Source organism: Oncorhynchus keta, chromosome 18, assembly GCF_023373465.1.
Source record: "Oncorhynchus keta strain PuntledgeMale-10-30-2019 chromosome 18, Oket_V2, whole genome shotgun sequence".
In the NCBI taxonomy this organism is placed as follows: Eukaryota; Metazoa; Chordata; class Actinopteri; order Salmoniformes; family Salmonidae; genus Oncorhynchus; species Oncorhynchus keta.
In genome coordinates this window covers 9,467,607-9,490,354 of record NC_068438.1, presented here as the reverse complement: position 1 = coordinate 9,490,354, position 22,748 = coordinate 9,467,607, and the positions used below count along the sequence as shown (strand labels likewise).

The window sequence follows — 22,748 nt, the reverse complement described above, 5'->3', positions numbered from 1 at the left end:
ACCTTGCCCTGAATGCGGTCAATCTGGACATTCTGCGTGTCGATCTCATTGCCCATGTCCAGTGCCATGCTCTTCAAGTTGCCGATAATGCTGCCTACATGTCCCAGATTCTCCTCCATCTCATCTTCGCGTGCATCATTTGTCACCCTGACAGAAAGACAAGACAGAAATACAGATAAAGAGAAAACACACCGGCAGAATGTAGATTTTGCAGATGTCAGTTTGTACATTTAACATAAGTTTCAGTAGATCATTGTTTTCGGAAGGCGTGTTTTCCCTGCATCCAGGGAGGGGCATAGGTTTGTATAAATGTCCTCTGTTTGGCCAGGTGCTCCTACCGCACATGACAGGTGACTGATTCTATATGTCAATGTGTTATAGACAAGAGTAAATATCCCCCGGCTGCCACACACAGCCTCTGTTAGGTACACAGTCCTTGGTGCTATAAATGAGCAAGTATTTTCAATGGCCAAATTCATCAGAAAATACTTGTAAACCAAAAAGTATGTGCAGGCTGCATCAGAGTTCAAGGTTTTTTTCTGGATCAAAAAAAGGCTTCGGTGGTTGTTGTGTCGGAAAGGATCTTTGTGTTTTAAAGCCCGTTTCTAGCAATTTTACACATTTTTCCATCGACCTGAGAGAAATGTTGCAGTTTCAAAGATAATTTCCTGCAATTCTATACATTCTGCTATGAAACTGAGTGAACATTTAGCCGTTTTCAGCTCATTTTTGTGTTCTTATGCTCAAACATTACAATGAAATCTAAATTCCTGAATAGATCATTTTTGTCTATGAAAATTAAATAAAAATTACAGTTTTTATTTTATGATTTTTTTAACACTGTTTGCAATTAGTGGCCCAAGACTTTTCTATGGAGAAAAAAATTGAATTATTAGCCCATATCCATAATGGTGTGATATAGGCCTACTGTATGTGTGTACAACAAAAATAAGCTGTCGTTCTCTTAGGAATAGTGAGGGCATGTGCACGTCTTTGAGTATTGGGATTTGCTGCCTTGCTATTGGGGTTGTCATGCCATTGACCATTATTACTTGCTTATGTAGCCTCCGCTCATGATCATCTGCTCTCTCTCATCCACCACGCGTGAGGATGGCTGGCCGGACACCACCCCATCCTGGTTGTTCCCCCACACCTTCTTATAGGCACCACTCTCCTCAAAGTCCTTCAGCCTATGCAGAGGCACAGACAGGACAGAGCACATCAGACAGCCATACACACAAATCTTCATACCACAGTACATTGTGTTAACTCAAGAGTACAACAAAGGGTCACCTGCATAAAATAAACAAAACTTCTGATCTAAGCCCTGACATGTTGAAGAAGGAAGTAAGAGACAAGCCAAGCAAGAAGGAGTCTTATGCGCAGCAACTGGCAAACAAACTGTAAAGACTGGCACACAGACATGCACATTAATACTTGAGGAAGGAACCATGTTATCCCCATCTGCTCCTGACACTCATGACCCCTCCCACCTGCCAACACCTACTTATCACAGGAACACAGACCGCAGCATTTGCCCAGGTCTGTGAGGTTCTTTTCAGCCTCCTTCATATCCGAGTTGATCTGGTCCAGGCCCTCCTCAATCCGCTCCAGTTGCTCTGGACACGCAAAACGTGAGGGAAGGGTAGGAATGGGAGAGGTGGAGGAAAGTGGGGAGAATGAGGGAGAACGTAATATAACACAAAACTGTTCTATCACCAAAGCCCCCAACTGACAAAGGAAAGCCAGCGGTCAAGCATAATGCAATTGCGCAAATATGGTATGTGCAAACCCCAAAACTGAGAACAGGACACAAATGATTTAATAATGGTACACACAAGTCCATGAAATGCCTGGTATTGTGTGAGTAGAAGATGTACTGTTTGTAATATATAAATGTTTTGGGACATGACCATCATTTTCTTGTAGTTAACTTTGCTGCAGACTTCTAGTCACCCAATCTCATAATGGAGCAAAACAAAAAACAGACACAAAATGAATCATGGACTGGAGCAGAGGCGGGATGGATGGACAGACAGACTGTCTGGTTGCCGGTTGGCCTGACGGGCACTCAGGTGACACACAGATGACAGGTGTCCACAGAGCAGGGCAGACCTACTTGGTGCGGGGCCAGATGCACAGGCCACAACACTTGGCCATGTCAGTGAGGTTTTTCTCAGCCTCTTTCATATCCTTGTTGATTTGATCCATCCCCTCATCGATGCGGTCCAGTTGCTCTGCCCATATGGGGCAGGTGGGGAACATGAGTAGGGTGGATAGGAGAGACACAGGAGGGAACACACACATACAGTACATACACACAAAAGCAGACACACAAATAGCCTACACTCATCTAGTATACTGACAAAAACATGAGCACCCACTTATGGATATACATACAAGAACAAGGACCATCTAAGGTTTATGTTGTAAGATTGACATCGATGTGTCCACATCTTCCAATGGGAGAAAATGATTATATAACGTCCATTTCATTACCTCCTTGTTCGTCCAGCATGACCAGGGCCCGGATTCCAGAATCTTTGCTCTGTTGAGATCAGAAATGGCATTAGATTAGATTCACCATAATGTGGCTATAATGTTCATGATTTTTGCATTGAATCAAATGAAGACTCTTCGGTTAAAGGACTGAATGAATGGAGTACATTATCGGTAGGCTGCCAAAAGAGATCAACCAGAGATACTGTGATTATAATGACGATGACGTGTCATTATTAGGACTTGGTCAACAGAGGCAGAGTGAGTGGCAGGTGCTGAGTCTCCCATACCTCCTCTACTAGCTGCATCATACGACGGGTACTCTCCAGGGACTGGATGAGGAGGGTCAGAGAGACAGGACACAATTAGAGGATTTAGTTACCTTAGATACAGTACTAAAAACATAAACAGACTCATTTCAGTGGTCTGTGTGCCAAGAATGTGTTTGTACAGAATGCTGGGGCCTTTCTCCAGGGAATTTGCTGATGCTGAAGTAATTGGACTGGGAATTAGATGTGATGTGCAGTAAGTAACCTTTACCCAAGGGGGAAACCCTCTGGGAGAGTGGCTTAGGGTGATGTCACTGTGTTATCTCTTGATATTGCAACTCTGAAAACAATGCCCGGGTATGGCAGGTAACCTTTTCTATAGCTCCAGGCATGATTTACCCTTTATCGTGGGGGCCAATGGTCAACAGCCAATGGCTATGGGGAAATTGTGTATTGATCTTAAAAAAGTGCAGCTGAACCTTCTGTTGTTGATATTTCAAAGTTAAAGAAGTTAGTGGTCTTGAGATGATATGTGACATTACCTCATCTGTTACCTGGTTGGCCCTCCTCTGCAGCTCCTCCTGCTCTGTCCTCACGGGCGAGTCGGCAGCCATCTTGCCTGACATCTGCAGAAGCCGCGGAAGGACAGCACAGTCTGTCTGGTTTGCTCAGGAGCCTCTTTCCCAAGAAGCAAGGCTAGTGCATCAGGTGGCTTTGACACCCGTCCTGGTAAAGACAATGAAAACAGTGCAACAGTGCAGAGCTCTTTATGGGCAGTTTTTGTGCAGAGTACAGTAATTAGAAAATCTAGGCAGTATCACCCAGAAAATTACCCCTCTAATTACCCATTGCTCTTTGAGTGAGCTTGAAGACATGGAACAATACTATTAAGGACACATTGGATCAGTCATGATTTCAGCATGATCTGTTGGTTCAACTCTGTGGCTACACAGCCTTTCTCTCAGCCGCCATTGGAGCCCCATAGTTCTGAAAACCTGAATATTTGCACCTGGCATATCAGTTTGATCACTGAATTTTCTACATTTACATTTACATTTAAGTCATTTAGCAGACGCTCTTATCCAGAGCGACTTACAAATTGGTGCATTCACCTTATGACATCCAGTGGAACAGCCACTTTACAATAGTGCATCTAAATCTTTTAAGGGGGGTGAGAAGGATTACTTTATCCTATCCTAGGTATTCCTTAAAGAGGTGGGGTTTCAGGTGTCTCAGGAAGGTGGTGATTGACTCCGCTGTCCTGGCGTCGTGAGGGAGTGTGTTCCACCATTGGGGAGCCAGAGCAGCGAACAGTTTTGACTGGGCTGAGCGGGAACTGTACTTCCTCAGTGGTAGGGAGGCGAGCAGGCCAGAGGTGGATGAACGCAGTGCCCTTGTTTGGGTGTAGGGCCTGATCAGAGCCTGGAGGTACTGAGGTGCCGTTCCCCTCACAGCTCCGTAGGCAAGCACCATGGTCTTGTAGCGGATGCGAGCTTCAACTGGAAGCCAGTGGAGAGAGCGGAGGAGCGGGGTGACGTGAGAGAACTTGGGAAGGTTGAACACCAGACGGGCTGCGGCGTTCTGGATGAGTTGTAGGGGTTTAATGGCACAGGCAGGGAGCCCAGCCAACAGTGAGTTGCAGTAATCCAGACGGGAGATGACCTGTGTGAGGCAGGGTCGTACTCTGCGGATGTTGTAGAGCATGAACCTACAGGAACGGGCCACCGCCTTGATGTTAGTTGAGAACGACTGGGTGTTGTCCAGGATCACGCCAAGGTTCTTAGCGCTCTGGGAGGAGGACACAATGGAGTTGTCAACCGTGATGGCGAGATTCTACCCTGCTTGTTTTCTCCTCACCCCTCTCCATCCCCACTCGACTCTGTGCCTCTACTGCCTATACTTTCAGATCATATTCCATTCATTGCTTAACATAATTGGTGCCTATTTCACAAAACCTCTCTTGTTCCTCAGACTCTTTCACCTACAGTACATGCATCTCACATACACTCCTTCCATTCTGTTGTGAGGGAGTCGAGATGACAGTGCACCATGCAGCAGCCTCCTTATAATTACCATTAATCACCACCTGCCTCACCCAGGCAACATGCTGAGAGACAAGAGGAGAGGGAGAGAAAGAAATGGAGAGAGAAAAAGAGGAAGAGAGGTGGGGGAGGGAGGAAGACAGAAAGAAAGAAAAGACACAACCAGAACTAACAGTATGTTTTGTCTGGGAATGAAGGGCTGCAAAGATTGTGACAAGTACTGTATATATGATGACGGTTAGAAGTTGTTGTATAAGGATGGGTGCACCTCAGCCACGCTCAAGGTTCTAAACGATATCATAACCGCCATTGATAAAAGACAATACTGTGCAGCAGTCTTCATCGACCTGGCCAAGGCTTTCGACTCTGAGAATGCGGTGATTGACATCGACATTGGTTTCTCAAATGACTGCCTCGCCTGGTTCACCAACTACTTCTCAGATAGAGTTCAGTGTGTCAAATCGGAGGGCCTGTTGTCCAGACCTCTGGCAGTCTCTATGGGGGTGCCACAGGGTTCAATTCTCTGGCCGACTCTTTTCTCTGTATACATCAATGATGTCGCTTTTGCTGCTGGTGATTCTCTGATCCACCTTTACGCAGACAACACCATTATGTATACTTCTGGCCCCTCTTTGGACGCTGTGTTAACAAACCTCCAGACGGGATTCAATGCCGTACAACACTCCTTCCATGGCCTCCAACTGCTCTTAAATGCAAGTAAAACTAAATGCATGCTCTTCAACCGATCGCTGCCTGCATCCGCCCGCCCGTCTAGCATCACTACTCTGGACGGCTCTGACTTAGAATATGTGGACACCTACAAATACCTAGGTGTCTGGTTAGACTGTAAACTCTCCTTCCAGACTCACATTAAGCATCTCCAATCCAAAATTAGATATAGAATCGGCTTCCTATTTCGCAACAAAGCATCCTTCACTCATGCTGCCAAACATACCCTCGTAAAACTGACTTCCCTACCGATCCTTGACTTTGGCGATGTCATTTACAAAATAGTCTCCAACACTCTACTCAGCCAATTGGATGTAGTCTATCACAGTGCCATCAGTTTTGTCACCAAAGCCCCATATACTACCCATCACTGAAACCTGTATGCTCTCGTTGGCTGGCCCTCACTTCATATTCGTCGCCAAACCCACTGGCTCCAGGTCATCTATATGTCTTTGCTGGGTAAAGCCCCGCCTTATCTCAGCTCACTGGTCACCATAGCAGCACCCACCCATAGCACACGCTCCAGCAGGTATATTTCACTGGTTATCCCCAAAGCCAACTCCTCCTTTGGCCGCCTTTCCTTCCAGTTCTCTGCTGCCGATGACTGGAACGAATTGCACAAATCACTGAAGCTAGTGTCTTATATCTCCCTCACTAACTTTAAGCATCAGCTGTAAGAAACCGTGGATTGATGACAGCATTCGCGTGAAACTGAAAGCGCAAACCACTGCTTTTAATCAGGGCAAGGTGTCTGGTAACATGTCCGAATATAAACATGTCCGAATATAAACAATGCAGCTATTCCCTCCGCAAGGCTATTAAACAAGCTAAGCGTCAGTACAGAGACAAAGTAGAATCTCAATTCAATGGCTCAGACACAAGAGGCATGTGGCAGGGTCTACAGTCAATCACGGACTACAAGAAGAAACCCAGCCCAGTCACGGACCAGGATGTCTTGCTCCCAGGCAGACTAAATAACTTTTTTGCCCGCTTTGAGGACAATACAGTGCCACTGACACGGCCTGCAACGAAAACATGCGGTCTCTCCTTCACTGCAGCCGAGGTGAGTAAGACATTTAAACGTGTTAACCCTCGCAAGGCTGCAGGCCCAGACGGCATCCCCAGCCGCGCCCTCAGAGCATGCGCAGACCAGCTGGCCGGTGTGTTTACGGACATATTCAATCAATCCCTATACCAGTCTGCTGTTCCCACATGCTTCAAGAGGGCCACCATTGTTCCTGTTCCCAAGAAAGCTAAGGTAACCGAGCTAAACGACTACCGCCCCGTAGCACTCACTTCCGTCATCATGAAGTGCTTTGAGAGACTAGTCAAGGACCATATCACCTCCACCCTACCTGACACCCTAGACCCACTCCAATTTGCTTACCGCCCAAATAGGCCCACAGACGATGCAATCTCAACCACACTGCACACTGCCCTAACCCACCTGGACAAGAGGAATACCTATGTGAGAATGCTGTTCATCGACTACAGCTCGGCATTCAACACCATAGTACCCTCCAAGCTCGTCATCAAGCTCGAGACCCTGGGTCTCGACCCCGCCCTGTGCAACTGGGTACTGGACTTCCTGACGGGCCGCCCCCAGGTGGTGAGGGTAGGCAACAACATCTGCTCCCCGCTGATCCTCAACACGGGGGCCCCACAAGGGTGCGTTCTGAGCCCTCTCCTGTACTCCCTGTTCACCCACAACTGCGTGGCCACGCACGCCTCCAACTCAATCATCAAGTTTGCGGACGACACAACAGTGGTAGGCTTGATTACCAACAACGAAGACGGCCTACAGGGAGGAGGTGAGGGCCCTCGGAGTGTGGTGTCAGGAAAATAACCTCACACTCAACGTCAACAAAACTAAGGAGATGATTGTGGACTTCAGGAAACAGCAGAGGGAACACCCCCCTATCCACATCGATGGAACAGTAGTGGAGAGGGTAGCAAGTTTTAAGTTCCTCGGCATACACATCACAGACAAACTGAATTGGTCCACTCACACTGACAGCGTCGTGAAGAAGGCTCAGCAGCGCCTCTTCAACCTCAGGAGGCTGAAGAAATTCGGCTTGTCACCAAAAGCACTCACAAACTTCTACAGATGCACAATCGAGAGCATCCTGGCGGGCTGTATCACCGCCTGGTACGGCAACTGCTCCGCCCTCAACCGTAAGGCTCTCCAGAGGGTAGTGAGGTCTGCACAACGCATCACCGGGGCAAACTACCTGCCCTCCAGGACACCTACACCACCCGATGTTACAGGAAGGCCATAAAGATCATCAAGGACATCAACCACCCAAACCACTGCCTGTTCACCCCGCTATCATCCAGAAGGCGAGGTCAGTACAGGTGCATCAAAGCTGGGACCGAGAGACTGAAAAACAGCTTCTATCTCAAGGCCATCAGACTGTTAAACAGCCACCACTAACATTGAGTGGCTGCTGCCAACACACTGTCATTGACACTGACCCAACTCCAGCCACTTTAATAATGGGAATTAATGGGAAATGATGTAAATATATCACTAGCCACTTTAAACAATGCTACCTTATATAATGTTACTTACCCTACATTATTCATCTCATATGCATACGTATACACTGTACTCTACATCATCGACTGCATCCTTATGTAATACATGTATCACTAGCCACTTTAACTATGCCACTTTGTTTACTTTGTCTACATACTCATCTCATATGTATATACTGTACTCTATATCATCTACTGCATCCTTATGTAATACATGTATCACTAGCCACTTTAACTATGCCACTTTGTTTACTTTGTCTACATACTCATCTCATATGTATATACTGTACTCGATACCATCTACTGTATGCTGCTCTGTACCATCACTCATTCATATTTCCTTATGTACATATTCCTTATCCCCTTACACTGTGTATAAGACAGTAGTTTTGGAATTGTTAGTTAGATTACTTGTTGGTTATCACTACATTGTCGATTTGAACTAGAAGCACAAGCACTTTCGATCCAACTACCTCATCCCCTACACTTTGTACCCCAGCATTAACATCTGCTAACCATGTGTATGTGACAAATAAAATTTGATTTGATTTGATTTGATTTTTTAAGAGTTCAGTTTTTTTACTGCTTTGCTTTATCATTGCACAGGTTTGTACACAGCCCAACTGTAAATAGCCGATCCAACTACTTGTCTCATCCCCATATTGTAACTGTATTTTTTTGCTGCTTTGTCACCCCAGTATCTCGGGGGGCTACTGTTATATCTGCACCTTTCATCTTCTGCGGAGGACATCTATCAGGACTACCCAGTGACTCACTACAGTTTCACTTTGAGATATCAGCTGATGTAAGAAGGGCTATATAACTACATTTGATTTGATTTTGATTTGAACTAAAAAAATAAATAAAAGGATGCCCATATGAAAAACTGGTTTTCTGTGGAGTCACACCTGGAATGAGACTTTGAGAACTTTGAACCAGAGCTGTTTTATCTCCGTGCAGATTTCCTGTCTCCTGCCCTTGATTCAATGACCACTGTATCTGCTGTACCAGATATACAGATGAGTGAGACAGACAATACATCTCAACCAACGGTTTCCTGTTGCACTCCCACTCACCCACCTACGCATCACAGCGTTGATGGTCATGACAGCCATTTTGACAACTCACGAGGGAGACATATAACAGGGTTGCCTATCTTTCAGACACAGAACTTACTCTATAAAAAAAAAGCTGTGAAGTAGTGTGCAACATGGGCCTGATTTCGTATGCTTAAATAGAAGAACAGAACGAATATGAAAGAAAGTCACAGTCCCAATCAACATAGTTATAGGACAAGCAGAGGTAGTTAGTTAGAGTGTTCTCATAGCACGTTTGAGGAATGAATAAAACAGAAGGGCTGAAATGAGACAAGCATGCTGATTCATAGCTTAGGGGAAAATCCCCTACAATTGTAGGGGGAAATTCACACCTTTTTGGCATATTTTTGATGCATCTTGTGTGTTTGTTTGACAACATGTGTGTTTGCCAACCCGCTCAGAGCTGTATATTTGTCTAACGTTAACCTGCTGTAAATGTCAACCTGCATGGCCCCTGAAAAGGACAGAGATGAGTGTCCACTGCATAACATGGCTTCTGACATCACGGATCATGGCTACCCACTGAAGAGGACTGCCACCATAGTAATTACCACTGATGAGTAAATACCATTAATTCTACACCCCTACTAGAATAATAATCTACCCCCCTACACTAAAACGCTAATAAGACAATGTGATGTTATAGAAACATGTTTTCAAGAAGAGCATTGATCACCTCGTCAAGGACTGGGCAGCTACAAGGAATGGGAGGATTCAGCAAATTGTGTTTCATGAGACCTATTATTGCAATGTTCACATCATACCAAGTAACATGCATGTTTGTTTACATCAAGAATAGATACTTATATTTTTGATTTTGTATTTAACTTTCACAAACTTATCAAACAGTGGATTTAGCCAGTCTTTGTTGTAACTCTTTTAGGCCGTAAATAAATAGATAAACAGTGTTGATGCGATGGGTCAAGCTTAGCCTCCACATAGCCTATATTATAATATATAAACCACCTACGTCTATAAAGTGATAAACACTGTTAAATCGCCTCTAAACTTACCTTTAACTTAATGTATATGAGTGGTCGTGTTTGCCTTGACTTTGCCCAACAATCCACTGGAACATCCGTCACCTGTTTTTTCATTGATCGACCCGGTCCCTCTGCATCATCTCGAAGGTTTTTGTTCCTGCCTTCCAGGTCCGCTCTGCACCCAGGTAAGTCCGATGACACGCCCCGATTACCACCCGCTCGCTCACCCAATTGGTGGCTGACTTCGACCTTACGCCCTGACGAGTGGTGTCTCATTTTATTGTCTCTAGTCCTTCCTCCGCGATCACGCACCCTTGAACAGCCGCTCTCTCGTTGCTCTGGAAACGGCCCGGGTACCTGTGCACGTCACCTGCCGCTGTTCTGTTGTGCTTCTCCTTTTGCCCATTAAGTGTGTAAATAAAGGTAATAGGCAGCAAAGATTCGGCTATTAGTCGGCAGAGGTGGAAGTTAAGAGTGATGAATAACTGAATAACAATCAACATTATTATTGACTTGGTTTGTAAAAGTCAGTCAAAAAGCTACAATAAAACAAAAATATTAAAGTTATTTACAAACATACGAGAGAACATTTCTTTAATGAGCAAAAGCAGAACATTTAGAAATTATAATAAATGAGATATCTGCAAGTATTAGGTAATATTGCCCCTTTATTGAGCACTAGAATGTATATATTACATTACATAGCAGTATGGAATGTTTGACCAAGTGTTTTTCTGGAAAAAAGGAAAACACAAAACTTTAAAATATTTGGGAATATAGAAAGGTATTTGAGTTTGGCCTATTGGACAGAACATGGATTTGTGCTTTCCTAGGTTGCTGCAATGCTGCCATCTAGTGATGAATTGAATGAACTTTCATGACTAAATGACGTATGAACGTCTGTAAACAATAATAACAATGGTCATATGAAATAAAAATCTAAAATAAGAGAAAGAGAGAGAGATAAATGAAGAGATGAATGTAGGATTTTTGTAGGCTTTCCCTGATGTTTTATGAGTACATGGTCAACTGAAGCCACTGTGGAGAAAGCAGAACACAAAAAGATGTGTGGTTATTTAGGTCTAATTTCAGTTCCTATATCCAGTCATTAATCTTAAAAATGGTCCCTAACCCTAAACACACTGTTCAAATGCAAAGAGAAAATAGTGAAAACTAATGTACCTCCTGGATGTTGACATTGATGATTCCATCATCATCTTTGTCCAGAGTCTTGAAAGCTCCTGAAAGTGCACAAAACACTATTACTGAAGGGTAATGAAAAGGAAATAGTCTGAAATCAAGAACATAATCGGACTGAGCAGGGGAGGATTGAGGATCAGTCACTTACGACACATAGCGTCCAGTCTGACCAGGCACCCAATGAAGTTGTCAAAGTCCATGTTGCCCTGTTCATCACTGTACCTGCGTACCATCAACTGGAAGAGCTGGTCGTTGAGAGGGAAGCCTGCACACGGACATAACAGGAGAGAGACACCAATGAGACCAAACACATACACTGCCTTTCAAGAGTGTGGGGTCACTGTTGAAAACTGTTGTTCTGATTAAAGAAGCAATAAAACTGGCCTTCTGTAGACTAGTTGAGTATTTGGAGCGTCAGCATTTGTTTGTTGGATTACAGGCTCGAAATGGCCAGAAACAAAGCACTTTCTTCTGAAACTCGTCAGTCTATTCTTGTTTTGATAAATTAAGGCTATTCCATGCAAGAAATTGCCAAGAAACTAAAGATCTCATACAACGCTGTATACAACGCTGTGTACAACTCCCTTCACAGAACAGCGCAAACAGGCTCTAACCAGAATATAAAGAGGAGTGGGAGGCCCCGGTGCACAACTGAGCAAGAGGACAAGTACCTTTGAGTGTCTAGTTTGAGAAACAGACACCTCAGAAGTTCTCAACTGGCAGCTTCATTAAATAGTACCAGCAAAACACCAGTCTCAATGTCAACAGTGAAGAGGCGACTCAGGGATGCTGGCCTTCCAGGCAGAGTTCCTCTGTCGAGTGTCTGTGTTCTTTTGCCCATCTTAATCTTTTATTTTTATTGGTCAGTCTGAGATATGGCTTTTTCTTTGCAACTCTGCCTAGAAGGCCAGCATCCCGGAGTTGCATCTTCACTGTTGACGTTGAGACTGGTGTTTTGCGGGTACTATTTAATAAAGCTGCCAGTTGAGAACTTATGAGGCATCTGTTTCTCAAACTAGACACTCTAATGTGCTCGCTCTCTTGCCCTGTTGTGCACCGAGACCTCCCACTCCTCTTTCTATTCTGGTTAGAGCCAGTTTGCGCTGTTATATGAAGGGAGTAGTACACAGCTTTGTATGAGATCTTCAGTTTCTTGGCAATTTCTCGCATCAATTAGCCTTAATTTCTCAGAACAAGAACAGACTGATGAGTTTTATTTCTGGCCATTTTGAACCTGTAATCCAACACACAAATGCTGATGCTCCAGATACTCAACTAGTCTAAAGACCAGTTTTATTGCTTCTTTAATCAGGACAACAGTTGTCAGCTGTGCTAACATAATTGCAAAAGGGTTTTCCAATGATCAATTAGCCTTTTAAAATGACAAACTTGGATTAGCTAACACAACGTGGCATTGGAACACAGGAGTGATGATTACTGATAATGGGCCTCTGTCCGCCATCTACAACAGTCATTTACAACATGAACAATGTCTGCACTGTATTTCTAATCAATTTGATGTTTTTTATTGGACAAAAAAATAGCTTTTCTTTCAAAAACAAGGACATTTCTAAGTGACCCCAAACTTTTGAACGGTAGTGTATATGCAGGAACTAGCTAGCTTTCATCAGTTATCATGGCTGTTTGTTGTTACCGTTATGACACTGTTAGAAAAGCCTTATGATGACAAAGAAATATGCATTTCCATGTTTTGGTTTACATGATCTCTCGACTTGATTAGTGTAGTGTTAGCTAGCTACATAGTTGTCTTTGCTGTCTTTGTATCCAAGATAATTGTGTAGTTTAGAGTGTGTAGTCTTAGAGCGATTATCTTAATTTACCGAGGTTAGCTAGCCAGCTATTTGTCGTCCTTAACGTAGGAGACACTGCTAGCTAGCCAACAGCTAGCCAACGTCTTCCGAATAGAACTTCCGCACTCAACAACCCGGTCGCATTCCTCTTCGCTCCACAGGTTTCACACATTTTCATTTCATTTCATTACAGCACAACGGTTTGATTTGTTTGATCGTAGCTAGCTACATAGCTAGCTACATAGCCGTCTTTGTATCAAAGATAATTGTGTAGTCTAGAGCGATTTTCTAGGTTAGCTAGCCAGCTATTGTCGTTCTTTTAACGCAACATAACGTAATCAACACTGCTAGCTAGCCAGCTAGCCCCCGAATAGCAGCACTGTAGAAACTATTACACTCAACGGAACGACTTGATTAGTGTAGTGTCAACAACGCAGCCACTGCCAGCTAGCCTACAAAGTCAACAACGCAGCCACTGCCAGCTAGCCTACTTCAGCAGTACTGTATCATTTTAATAATTTTAGTCAATAAGATTCTTGCTACGTAAGCTTAACTTTCTGAACATTCGAGACGTGTAGTCCACTTGTCATTCCAATCTCCTTGCATTAGCGTAGCCTCTTCTGTAGCCTGTCAACTATGTGTCTGTCTATCCCTGTTCTCTCCTCTCTGCACAGACCATACAAACGCTCCACACAGCGTGGCCGCGGCCAAACTAATCTGGTGGTCCCAGCGCGCATGACCCACGTGGAGTTCCAGGTCTCCGGTAGCCTCTGGAACTGCCGATCTGCGGCCAACAAGGCAGAGTTCATCTCAGCCTATGCCTCCCTCCAGTCCCTTGACTTCTTGGCACTGACGGAAACATGGATCACCACAGATAACACTGCTACTCCTACTGCTCTCTCTTCGTCCGCCCACGTGTTCTCGCACACCCGAGAGCTTCTGGTCAGCGGGGTGGTGGCACCGGGATCCTCATCTCTCCCAAGTGGTCATTCTCTCTTTCTCCCCTTACCCATCTGTCTATCGCTTCCTTTGAATTCCATGCTGTCACAGTTACCAGCCCTTTCAAGCTTAACATCCTTATCATTTATCGCCCTCCAGGTTCCTCGGAGAGTTCATCAATGAGCTTGATGCCTTGATAAGCTCCTTTCCTGAGGACGGCTCACCTCTCACAGTTCTGGGCGACTTTAACCTCCCCACGTCTACCTTTGACTCATTCCTCTCTGCCTCCTTCTTTCCACTCCTCTCCTCTTTTGACCTCACCCTCTCACCTTCCCCCTACTCACAAGGCAGGCAATACGCTCAACCTCATCTTTACTAGATGCTGTTCTTCCACTAACCTCATTGCAACTCCCCTCCAAGTCTCCGACCACTACCTTGTATCCTTTTCCCTCTCGCTCTCATCCAACACTTCCCCACTGCCCCTACTCGGATGGTATCGCGCCGTCCCAACCTTCGCTCTCTCTCCCCCGCTACTCTCTCCTCTTCCATCCTATCATCTCTTCCCTCTGCTCAAACCTTCTCCAACCTATCTCCTGATTCTGCCTCCTCAACCCTCCTCTCCTCCCTTTCTGCATCCTTTGACTCTCTATGTCCCCTATCCTCCAGGCCGGCTCGGTCCTCCCCTCCCGCTCCGTGGCTCGACAACTCATTGCGAGCTCACAGAACAGGGCTCCGGGCAGCCGAGCGGAAATGGAGGAAAACTCGCCTCCCTGCGGACCTGGCATCCTTTCACTCCCTCCTCTCTATATTTTCCTCCTCTGTCTCTGCTGCTAAAGCCACTTTCTACCACTCTAAATTCCAAGCATCTGCCTCTAACCCTAGAAAGCTCTTTGCCACCTTCTCCTCCCTCCTGAATCCCCCCCCTCCTCCCTCTCTGCAGATGACTTCGTCAACCATTTTGAAAAGAAGGTCGACGACATCCGATCCTCGTTTGCTAAGTCAAACGACACCGCTGGTTCTGCTCACACTGCCCTACCCTGTGCTCTGACCTCTTTCTCCCCTCTCTCTCCAGATGAAATCTTGCGTCTTGTGATGGCCGGCCGGTCAACAACCTGCCCGCTTGACCCTATCCCCTCCTCTCTTCTCCAGACCATTTCCGGAGACCTTCTCCCTTACCTCACCTCGCTCATCAACTCATCCCTGACCGCTGGCTACGTCCCTTCCGTCTTCAAGAGAGCGAGAGTTGCACCCCTTCTGAAAAAACCTACACTCGATCCCTCCGATGTCAACAACTACAGACCAGTATCCCTTCTTTCTTTTCTCTCCAAAACTCTTGAACGTGCCGTCCTCGGCCAGCTCTCCCGCTATCTCTCTCAGAATGACCTTCTTGATCCAAATCAGTCAGGTTTCAAGACTAGTCATTCAACTGAGACTGCTCTTCTCTGTATCACAGAGGCGCTCCGCACTGCTAAAGCTAACTCTCTCTCCTCTGCTCTCATCCTTCTAGACCTATCGGCTGCCTTCAATACTGTGAACCATCAGATCCTCCTCTCCACCCTCTCCGAGTTGGGCATCTCCGGCGCGGCCCACGCTTGGATTGCGTCCTACCTGACAGGTCGCTCCTACCAGGTGGCGTGGCGAGAATCTGTCTCCTCACCACGCGCTCTCACCACTGGTGTCCCCCAGGGCTCTGTTCTAGGCCCTCTCCTATTCTCGCTATACACCAAGTCACTTGGCTCTGTCATAACCTCACATGGTCTCTCCTATCATTGCTATGCAGACGACACACAATTAATCTTCTCCTTTCCCCCTTCTGATGACCAGGTGGCGAATCGCATCTCTGCATGTCTGGCAGACATATCAGTGTGGATGACGGATCACCACCTCAAGCTGAACCTCGGCAAGACGGAGCTGCTCTTCCTCCCGGGGAAGGACTGCCCGTTCCATGATCTCGCCATCACGGTTGACAACTCCATTGTGTCCTCCTCCCAGAGCGCTAAGAACCTTGGCGTGATCCTGGACAACACCCTGTCGTTCTCAACTAACATCAAGGCGGTGGCCCGTTCCTGTAGGTTCATGCTCTACAACATGCGCAGAGTACGACCCTGCCTCACACAGGAAGCGGCGCAGGTCCTAATCCAGGCACTTGTCATCTCCCGTCTGGATTACTGCAACTCGCTGTTGGCTGGGCTCCCTGCCTGTGCCATTAAACCCCTACAACTCATCCAGAACGCCGCAGCCCGTCTGGTGTTCAACCTTCCCAAGTTCTCTCACGTCACCCCGCTCCTCCGCTCTCTCCACTGGCTTTCAGTTGAAGCTCGCATCCGCTACAAGACCATGGTGCTTGCCTACGGAGCTGTGAGGGGAACGGCACCTCAGTACCGCCAGGCTCTGATCAGGCCCTACACCCAAACAAGGGCACTGCGTTCATCCACCTCTGGCCTGCTCGCCTCCCTACCACTCCCTACAGTTCCCGCTCAGCCCAGTCAAAACTGTTCGCTGCTCTGGCCCCCCAATGGTGGAACAAACTCCCTCACGACGCCAGGACAGCGGAGTCAATCACCACCTTCCGGAGACACCTGAAACCCCACCTCTTTAAGGAATACCTAGGATAGGATAAAGTAATCCTTCTCACCCCCCCCCCCTTAAAAGATTTAGATGCACTATTGTAAAGTGGCTGTTCCACTCGATGTCATAAGGCGAATGCACCAATTTGTAAGTCACTCTGGATAAGAGCGTCTGCTAAATGACTTAAATGTAAATGTAATCTCTGAGCTCACCTGCAGCTTTGAAGGTAGCAGGAAGCTCTTGTGAGGAGATGAGCCCTGAGCGGTCCGTGTCATTTGATATGTAGATGCACTGAATCAGAACGGAAATAAGGTTACACAAGAGGTCAAAGTTCACAGCACCTTTTATTAAGAGTGTATTAACATGACAGTTATAAAACAACATTCTTACATTAATGGAGTAAGAGGACTAATTTGAAGTTGTAGGTGGTTTTATATGAATGCCTTGCAAATACATGCAAATCATTTCTAGCTCAAGGCAAATGTTTCACTGAAATGTCCATCATTTCACACAATTGTTCATACAGTGCCGATTGTCAAAAATGTAACAAGGGGACTGAACTCACCTGCCATTTCTTGATGTTGTTCCATAAAAACTTGAACTCATGGAAACCTAGCTTTCCTGTGCTGTCGCTCTGTGTGCTCAGGGTTAAGGTAAAACGTAATATCAACTACTCTGATAGTATAGTATAGTATAGAATAGTATAGTGTAGTATAGTCCTCCATCCTAATATAGGCACTGATGTGGAAGGATACGTCCATGACAGCCACCATGCTCCTGCATGACTCGATGCTAAAGCCATCAGTCTTCAGGTCACTACCTGAAATGAACACAGACAGACCACTCTAAACCATTCCATGGAACTAGTCTTGTGCTTAGACAAACTCCATTATGCGTGCAGCAGGTGTCTAGATATGAGTAAAGTGTGTGTGTGTGTGTGTGTGTGTGTGTGTGTGTGTGTGTGTGTGTGTGTGTGTGTGTGTGTGTGTGTGTGTGTGTGTGTGTGTGTGTGTGTGTGTGTGTGTGTGTGTGTGTGTGTGTGTGTGTGTGTGTGTGTGTGTGTGTGTGTGTGTGTGTGTGTGTGTGTGTGTACAGAGAGTACATAGATACAAAAAGGCATGCATAGACATGCTTATGAACATAAGGTACATGCGCACAGAAATATAAATATTATAAGAATGCAATGACAAAGACAAATATAGACACAAGCATGGTGTTTGTGTAAAAATAGGACTCACGTTTGCCAATGATCCTGTTGAGGATGTTCATCAGTTCAGTGGGGCTCACCTCCATGTCCTATAATGCACAGAGAGATACACAAGTATATCCTCATATGCTGTAAATGCCTACATGTATTTGGGTCACAACTCAACTCACAAAAGGATAAGGACACTGAGACGACTTTAATGAACAGATGTGTCAGGAGTACAATCATGGACCAAATACATAGCTCTCTCTGTATTTGTGCGTGACATATTAGAATCACAATTATGGTAACAACTTCAAAACTTTCAGCGGGTACATTTGCAACAGGTATGTCTTTAGGTTCCCTCCACTTATGAGAAAGGCCTTAATGAGGCCGTCTAGTCATCAGTTTAAAGTCAACCACTGCCTGACGAGTGCCCAGAAGAACATGTAATACATGTATCCACTCTCAACAACAGTATATGACTCACACAGCCTCCAACCCCACCCACACAAAACTAACCAGGCAGGAGTCAGACAATGGTAGGTATAGAGAGAGAGGAGGAACCAGTCTCTCTTCTTGCTGTCTGTGGAAGAAACCAGGGTTTTGGGTTGTCAACAACCACACCCTCAGCTTCTTACTCCACCACTGCCTGATCCAATAGCAGTCATATGAGCATACAGTTGCTGTTGAGAAGGGGAACATCTGTGGAGCCCTGGGCTACTACACATGGCCCGAACCAAAGGGGGCGGAATCAATGATTTAAACCAACAGAAAGTCTTTACTGTACTCTACTAAAAGGCTTCTATTGGTTGGCAGCAGCGAATGACAGACAGCACATTAGAAGCGTCATTTCCAACATCTTTTGGGTGGCTGGATGAACCACATTCTGAGGTCTGGCTCCAGATGAAGCAGGGTGAATAAGTGGAGGGAGGGGTTTGGAATGCAAACTAGGCTTAACTTGGATACAAGAGGCGACAACAGGGCTTCACTCATTGTACCAGTGTACAATCAGCCCGAAAATGAAATAACATTCCTGCCATGGATAGTTGGCTGCACCAACTTCAAAAGATAATATACCACAAACAAATCTGTGACTTAATTAACATTGGTCGTTGGTCTGCACTCTATTACAATAAACCACTAACGGTTGGATAACGGAGGTGAATGGGATCAGATATGATAGTAGTAGGAGTGCATAAGTTGAAAAACAATAAGTACTTACATCCCCAGCGAGTTGCTGGAACACCTTGCGAAACTGTGTCTCCTCGTCATTCTCCTTCGGCTTAGCGTAGGCCAGAGGTCTGCGTGGTGGGGGCTAGGACACAATCCCAGACCAGGTTCTGTTAACACTGTGGTCCGGCATGCAGGACAGCAACAGTTGTGGTTCATTTGCTCAAAAGAGTAGAGTTTACTTCTAAAACTTTCCAATTCAAAGTGTTCATAAGACCAGGACAGTGTTCTGAGATGTTATCAAGGTTGTTGAAGGGTTAACTCACAGGCTCTGATGGCATGAATTGACCGGGGTCAACATTGCTGTTGGAGAACACCAGAAGGACAATTGTCTATTACTATATAATAACTACTGAGTGTGCAACATCATGAATGAATTAAGTCAGTAACCTGACAGGGTGTGTGTGTGTGCTTGTTTGTGTGTGTGTGTGTGTGTGTGTGTGTGTGTGTGTGTGTGTGTGTGTGTGTGTGTGTGTGTGTGTGTGTGTGTGTGTGTGTGTGTGTGTGTGTGTGTGTGTGTGTGTGTGTGTGTGTGTGTGTGTGTGTGTGTGTGTGTGTGTGTGTGTGTGTGTGTGTGTGTCAAAAGGAGCCAGGCCTACCTCACAACATCCAGGATGCCACCAATTAGTTTTTTGGCCAGAAACATATTGAAGAGGAACTACAGGTGAAAATCTACAAAAGGAGCCTAGAGATAAAAAAAAAGGTTAAAAAAAAAGAATAAGAGTTTGATCATTCAACATCTGATGAAAATCCATTTGTCCACCTTAAACAAAAAGGCGACAAAAGAGAGAAAGCAAGATATATACAATTTGTCCACCTGTAATACATATGTTATTGGTGGGGTTCCCTCAGAAAACTGCAACCTCGCCTGTATTGATACGCAGCACAAATAGAAACCTCAGCAGCAGATTTTAAAAGATTTTACAAGTGACGAAGAAGGCAAAACAAACGTGAAACAGTCAGATTAACTTGTTAAAGAAATACTTACAGCGACCAATGTGTTGCTAAAGTCGACCAAGACTGACGTGCTGGCGCTCCTACTAGGTACAAAAACCAGCTTTACAAGTTATATTTCAACGCATCAGAGTTGTTCGTATTCTACCTCGGTGATCAGCGCTTCACACCCCTGCCTCGGGAGCACCTAGAGAAAGGCAGGTTGTCAATGACTCTGGGTCCTATAATCTGTAGTGCTATGATCAGAAGGACTGCTATTTCCCTAATAATTATATTATGGATGATGAGACTTTTTAAAAAACCTTTTAATTACACATTTACTACACTTGTATTATGCATGATTCACATTGATTTAACATAATGAGGTAATGAGAGTACATCGGCCTTGTGGTGTAATGTTAATGTTGAGCAGTGAAGTAGGGGGCAAGGAGGTCACGGGGTGAAGGCGGAAGCCTATAGGGGTGTTTTAGCAAGCTGTGTGTTCAATAAAAGCCTTTTATAACTTAATGTTAACCAGTATAAATGCACAGAAGTAGTCTGTGTCTTCATAAAGTAATCTACACGATAGGCCTAAAGTTCAGTGATTTACTGATCCTGTTTAACAAAAAAAAAAAATGTCATGCCCTAATAATTATGAGTTAGAATGGCATTTTTTCATTTGGAATATAGACCTATTTGCCTAACCTACAAAGTGCATGGAATGTTGATGTCTGAAACTAATGAAAACATTTGAAAAGGAAGAAGCCACACTGCGTGAATTTGTCCAATAAGAACGTTCATTGCCGTTCGCCAGTTAAAATATTATCTCCAGTTTGGTGTCCACGGTAGACCGCCTACATGGTGGCCTACAAGGAAGCAACCAGGAGGGTAGTCACTAGTTACCACATCCACAAAGTCATAATTATGGCTCAACTCTGCCTATTACTACAATTGATCTTAATCTGATTTGAAACCTAACCTTCGCCTTAACCACACTGCTAACATTATGCCTAACCCTAATCTTACAATAAGACAAAACATACTTTTTTTTTCATACTTTTTTTTTTACAATATAGTTCATTTTGACTTTGTGTCTGTGGTAACTAGTGACAACCAAACAGGAGCGCTTAGTACAAGTGGCGAGCGCCATGGAAACAGGGTTATTGACGGGGAACTTGACAGAAGTGTTATTTGTATACATTTTTATTCACTTTACACCGTGTAAAGTGTCTGGGCTGGGTAAATGCAGTGTCAGAGCAGGGTAAATGGATTTTAAGCTGGGACCGAGAGACTGAAAAACAGCTTCTTTCTCAAGGCCATCAGTCTGTTAAATACATTTACATTTACATTTAAGTCATTTAGCAGACGCTCTTATCCAGAGCGACTTACAAATTGGTGCATTCACCTTATGACATCCAGTGGAACAGCCACTTTACAATAGTGCATCTAAATCTTTTAAGGGGGGGGGTGAGAAGGATTACTTTATCCTATCCTAGATATTCCTTAAAGAGGTGGGGTTTCAGGTGTCTCCGGAAGGTGGTGATTGACTCCGCTGTCCTGGCGTCGTGAGGGAGTTTGTTCCACCATTGGGGGGCCAGAGCAGCGAACAGTTTTGACTGGGCTGAGCGGGAACTGTACTTCCTCAGTGGTAGGGAGGCGAGCAGGCCAGAGGTGGATGAACGCAGTGCCCTTGTTTGGGTGTAGGGCCTGATCAGAGCCTGGAGGTACTGAGGTGCCGTTCCCCTCACAGCTCCGTAGGCAAGCACCATGGTCTTGTAGCGGATGCGAGCTTCAACTGGAAGCCAGTGGAGAGAGCGGAGGAGCGGGGTGACGTGAGAGAACTTGGGAAGGTTGAACACCAGACGGGCTGCGGCGTTCTGGATGAGATGTAGGGGTTTAATGGCACAGGCAGGGAGCCCAGCCAACAGCGAGTTGCAGTAATCCAGACGGGAGATGACAAGTGCCTTGATTAGGACCTGCGCCGCTTCCTGTGTGAGGCAGGGTCCTACTCTGCGGATGTTGTAGAGCATGAACCTACAGGAACGGGCCACCGCCTTGATGTTAGTTGAGAACGACAGGGTGTTGTCCAGGATCACGCCAAGGTTCTTAGCGCTCTGGGAGGAGGACACAATGGAGTTGTCAACCGTGATGGCGAGATCATGGAACGGGCAGTCCTTCCCCGGGAGGAAGAGCAGCTCCGTCTTGCCGAGGTTCAGCTTGAGGTGGTGATCCGTCATCCACACTGATATGTCTGCCAGACATGCAGAGATGCGATTCGCCACCTGGTCATCAGAAGGGGGAAAGGAGAAGATTAATTGTGTGTCGTCTGTATAGCAATGATAGGAGAGACCATGTGAGGTTATGACAGAGCCAAGTGACTTGGTGTATAGCGAGAATAGGAGAGGGCGTAGAACAGAGCCCTGGGGGACACCACTGGTGAGAGCGCGTGGTGATAGCCACTAGCCATCACTAGCTTATAGAGTCTGCTGCTTATATACATAGACTTGAAATCACTGACCACTTTAACAAATGGGACACTAGTCACTTGAATAATGTTTACATATATTGCATTACTCATCTCCTAAGTACAGTATATACTGTATTCTATACTATTCTACTGTATCTTAGTCTATGCCGCTCTGACATTGCTCGTCCATATATTGTATATTCTTAATTCCATTTCTTTACATATATTTGTGTGTATTGGGCATATGTTGTGAA

At 45.4% G+C, this 22,748-nt stretch overlaps 3 protein-coding genes across 8 annotated transcripts in view; 1 reads left to right on the top strand and 2 right to left on the bottom strand.

The window, feature by feature from the left end:
• Positions 1–16,881, top strand: part of LOC127908614 (uncharacterized) — a 78,366-nt gene extending 61,485 nt beyond the window's left edge. The window contains exon 2 of the mRNA XM_052467357.1: positions 15,737–16,881. Within this exon, the coding sequence (XP_052323317.1) occupies positions 15,977–16,690 (714 nt within the window). The 5' untranslated portion in view covers positions 15,737–15,976 and the 3' untranslated portion in view covers positions 16,691–16,881. The remainder of the gene's footprint in view (positions 1–15,736) is intronic.
• Positions 1–22,748, bottom strand: part of LOC118397201 (synaptosomal-associated protein 25-like) — a 43,372-nt gene that overhangs the window by 8,369 nt on the left and 12,255 nt on the right. The window contains exons 1-7 of one of the 5 annotated variants that reach the window (XM_035791731.2): positions 10,188–10,394; positions 3,323–3,494; positions 2,790–2,831; positions 2,500–2,548; positions 2,120–2,237; positions 1,053–1,190; positions 3–147 (exon numbers count right to left, since the gene is read on the bottom strand). In XM_035791731.2, the coding sequence (XP_035647624.1) occupies positions 3–147; positions 1,053–1,190; positions 2,120–2,237; positions 2,500–2,548; positions 2,790–2,831; positions 3,323–3,394 (564 nt within the window). In that variant the 5' untranslated portion in view covers positions 3,395–3,494; positions 10,188–10,394. Of the gene's footprint in view, positions 1–2; positions 148–1,052; positions 1,191–1,507; positions 1,620–2,119; positions 2,238–2,499; positions 2,549–2,789; positions 2,832–3,310; positions 3,495–10,187; positions 10,395–22,748 lie in introns of those variants that run through there. The other 4 variants (XM_035791729.2, XM_035791732.2, XM_035791730.2 and 1 more) reach the window with 4 other exon arrangements.
• Positions 10,808–20,246, bottom strand: LOC118397200 (calpain small subunit 1-like). Of its 2 annotated transcripts, none has more exons than XM_035791727.2 (11): positions 20,083–20,246; positions 19,694–19,779; positions 19,361–19,397; positions 19,087–19,179; positions 17,914–17,971; positions 17,431–17,495; positions 17,241–17,309; positions 16,888–16,966; positions 11,506–11,622; positions 11,340–11,398; positions 10,808–11,195 (listed from the first exon to the last, which is right to left on the bottom strand). In XM_035791727.2, exons 2-11 carry the CDS (start codon positions 19,738–19,740, stop codon positions 11,169–11,171), a joined length of 651 nt encoding a protein of 216 aa, XP_035647620.1. In that variant the 5' UTR covers positions 19,741–19,779; positions 20,083–20,246; the 3' UTR covers positions 10,808–11,168. The 2 variants fall into 2 exon arrangements, with proteins under 2 accessions (XP_035647620.1, XP_035647621.1); XM_035791728.2 differs by lacking the exon at positions 20,083–20,246 and adding an exon at positions 19,912–20,017.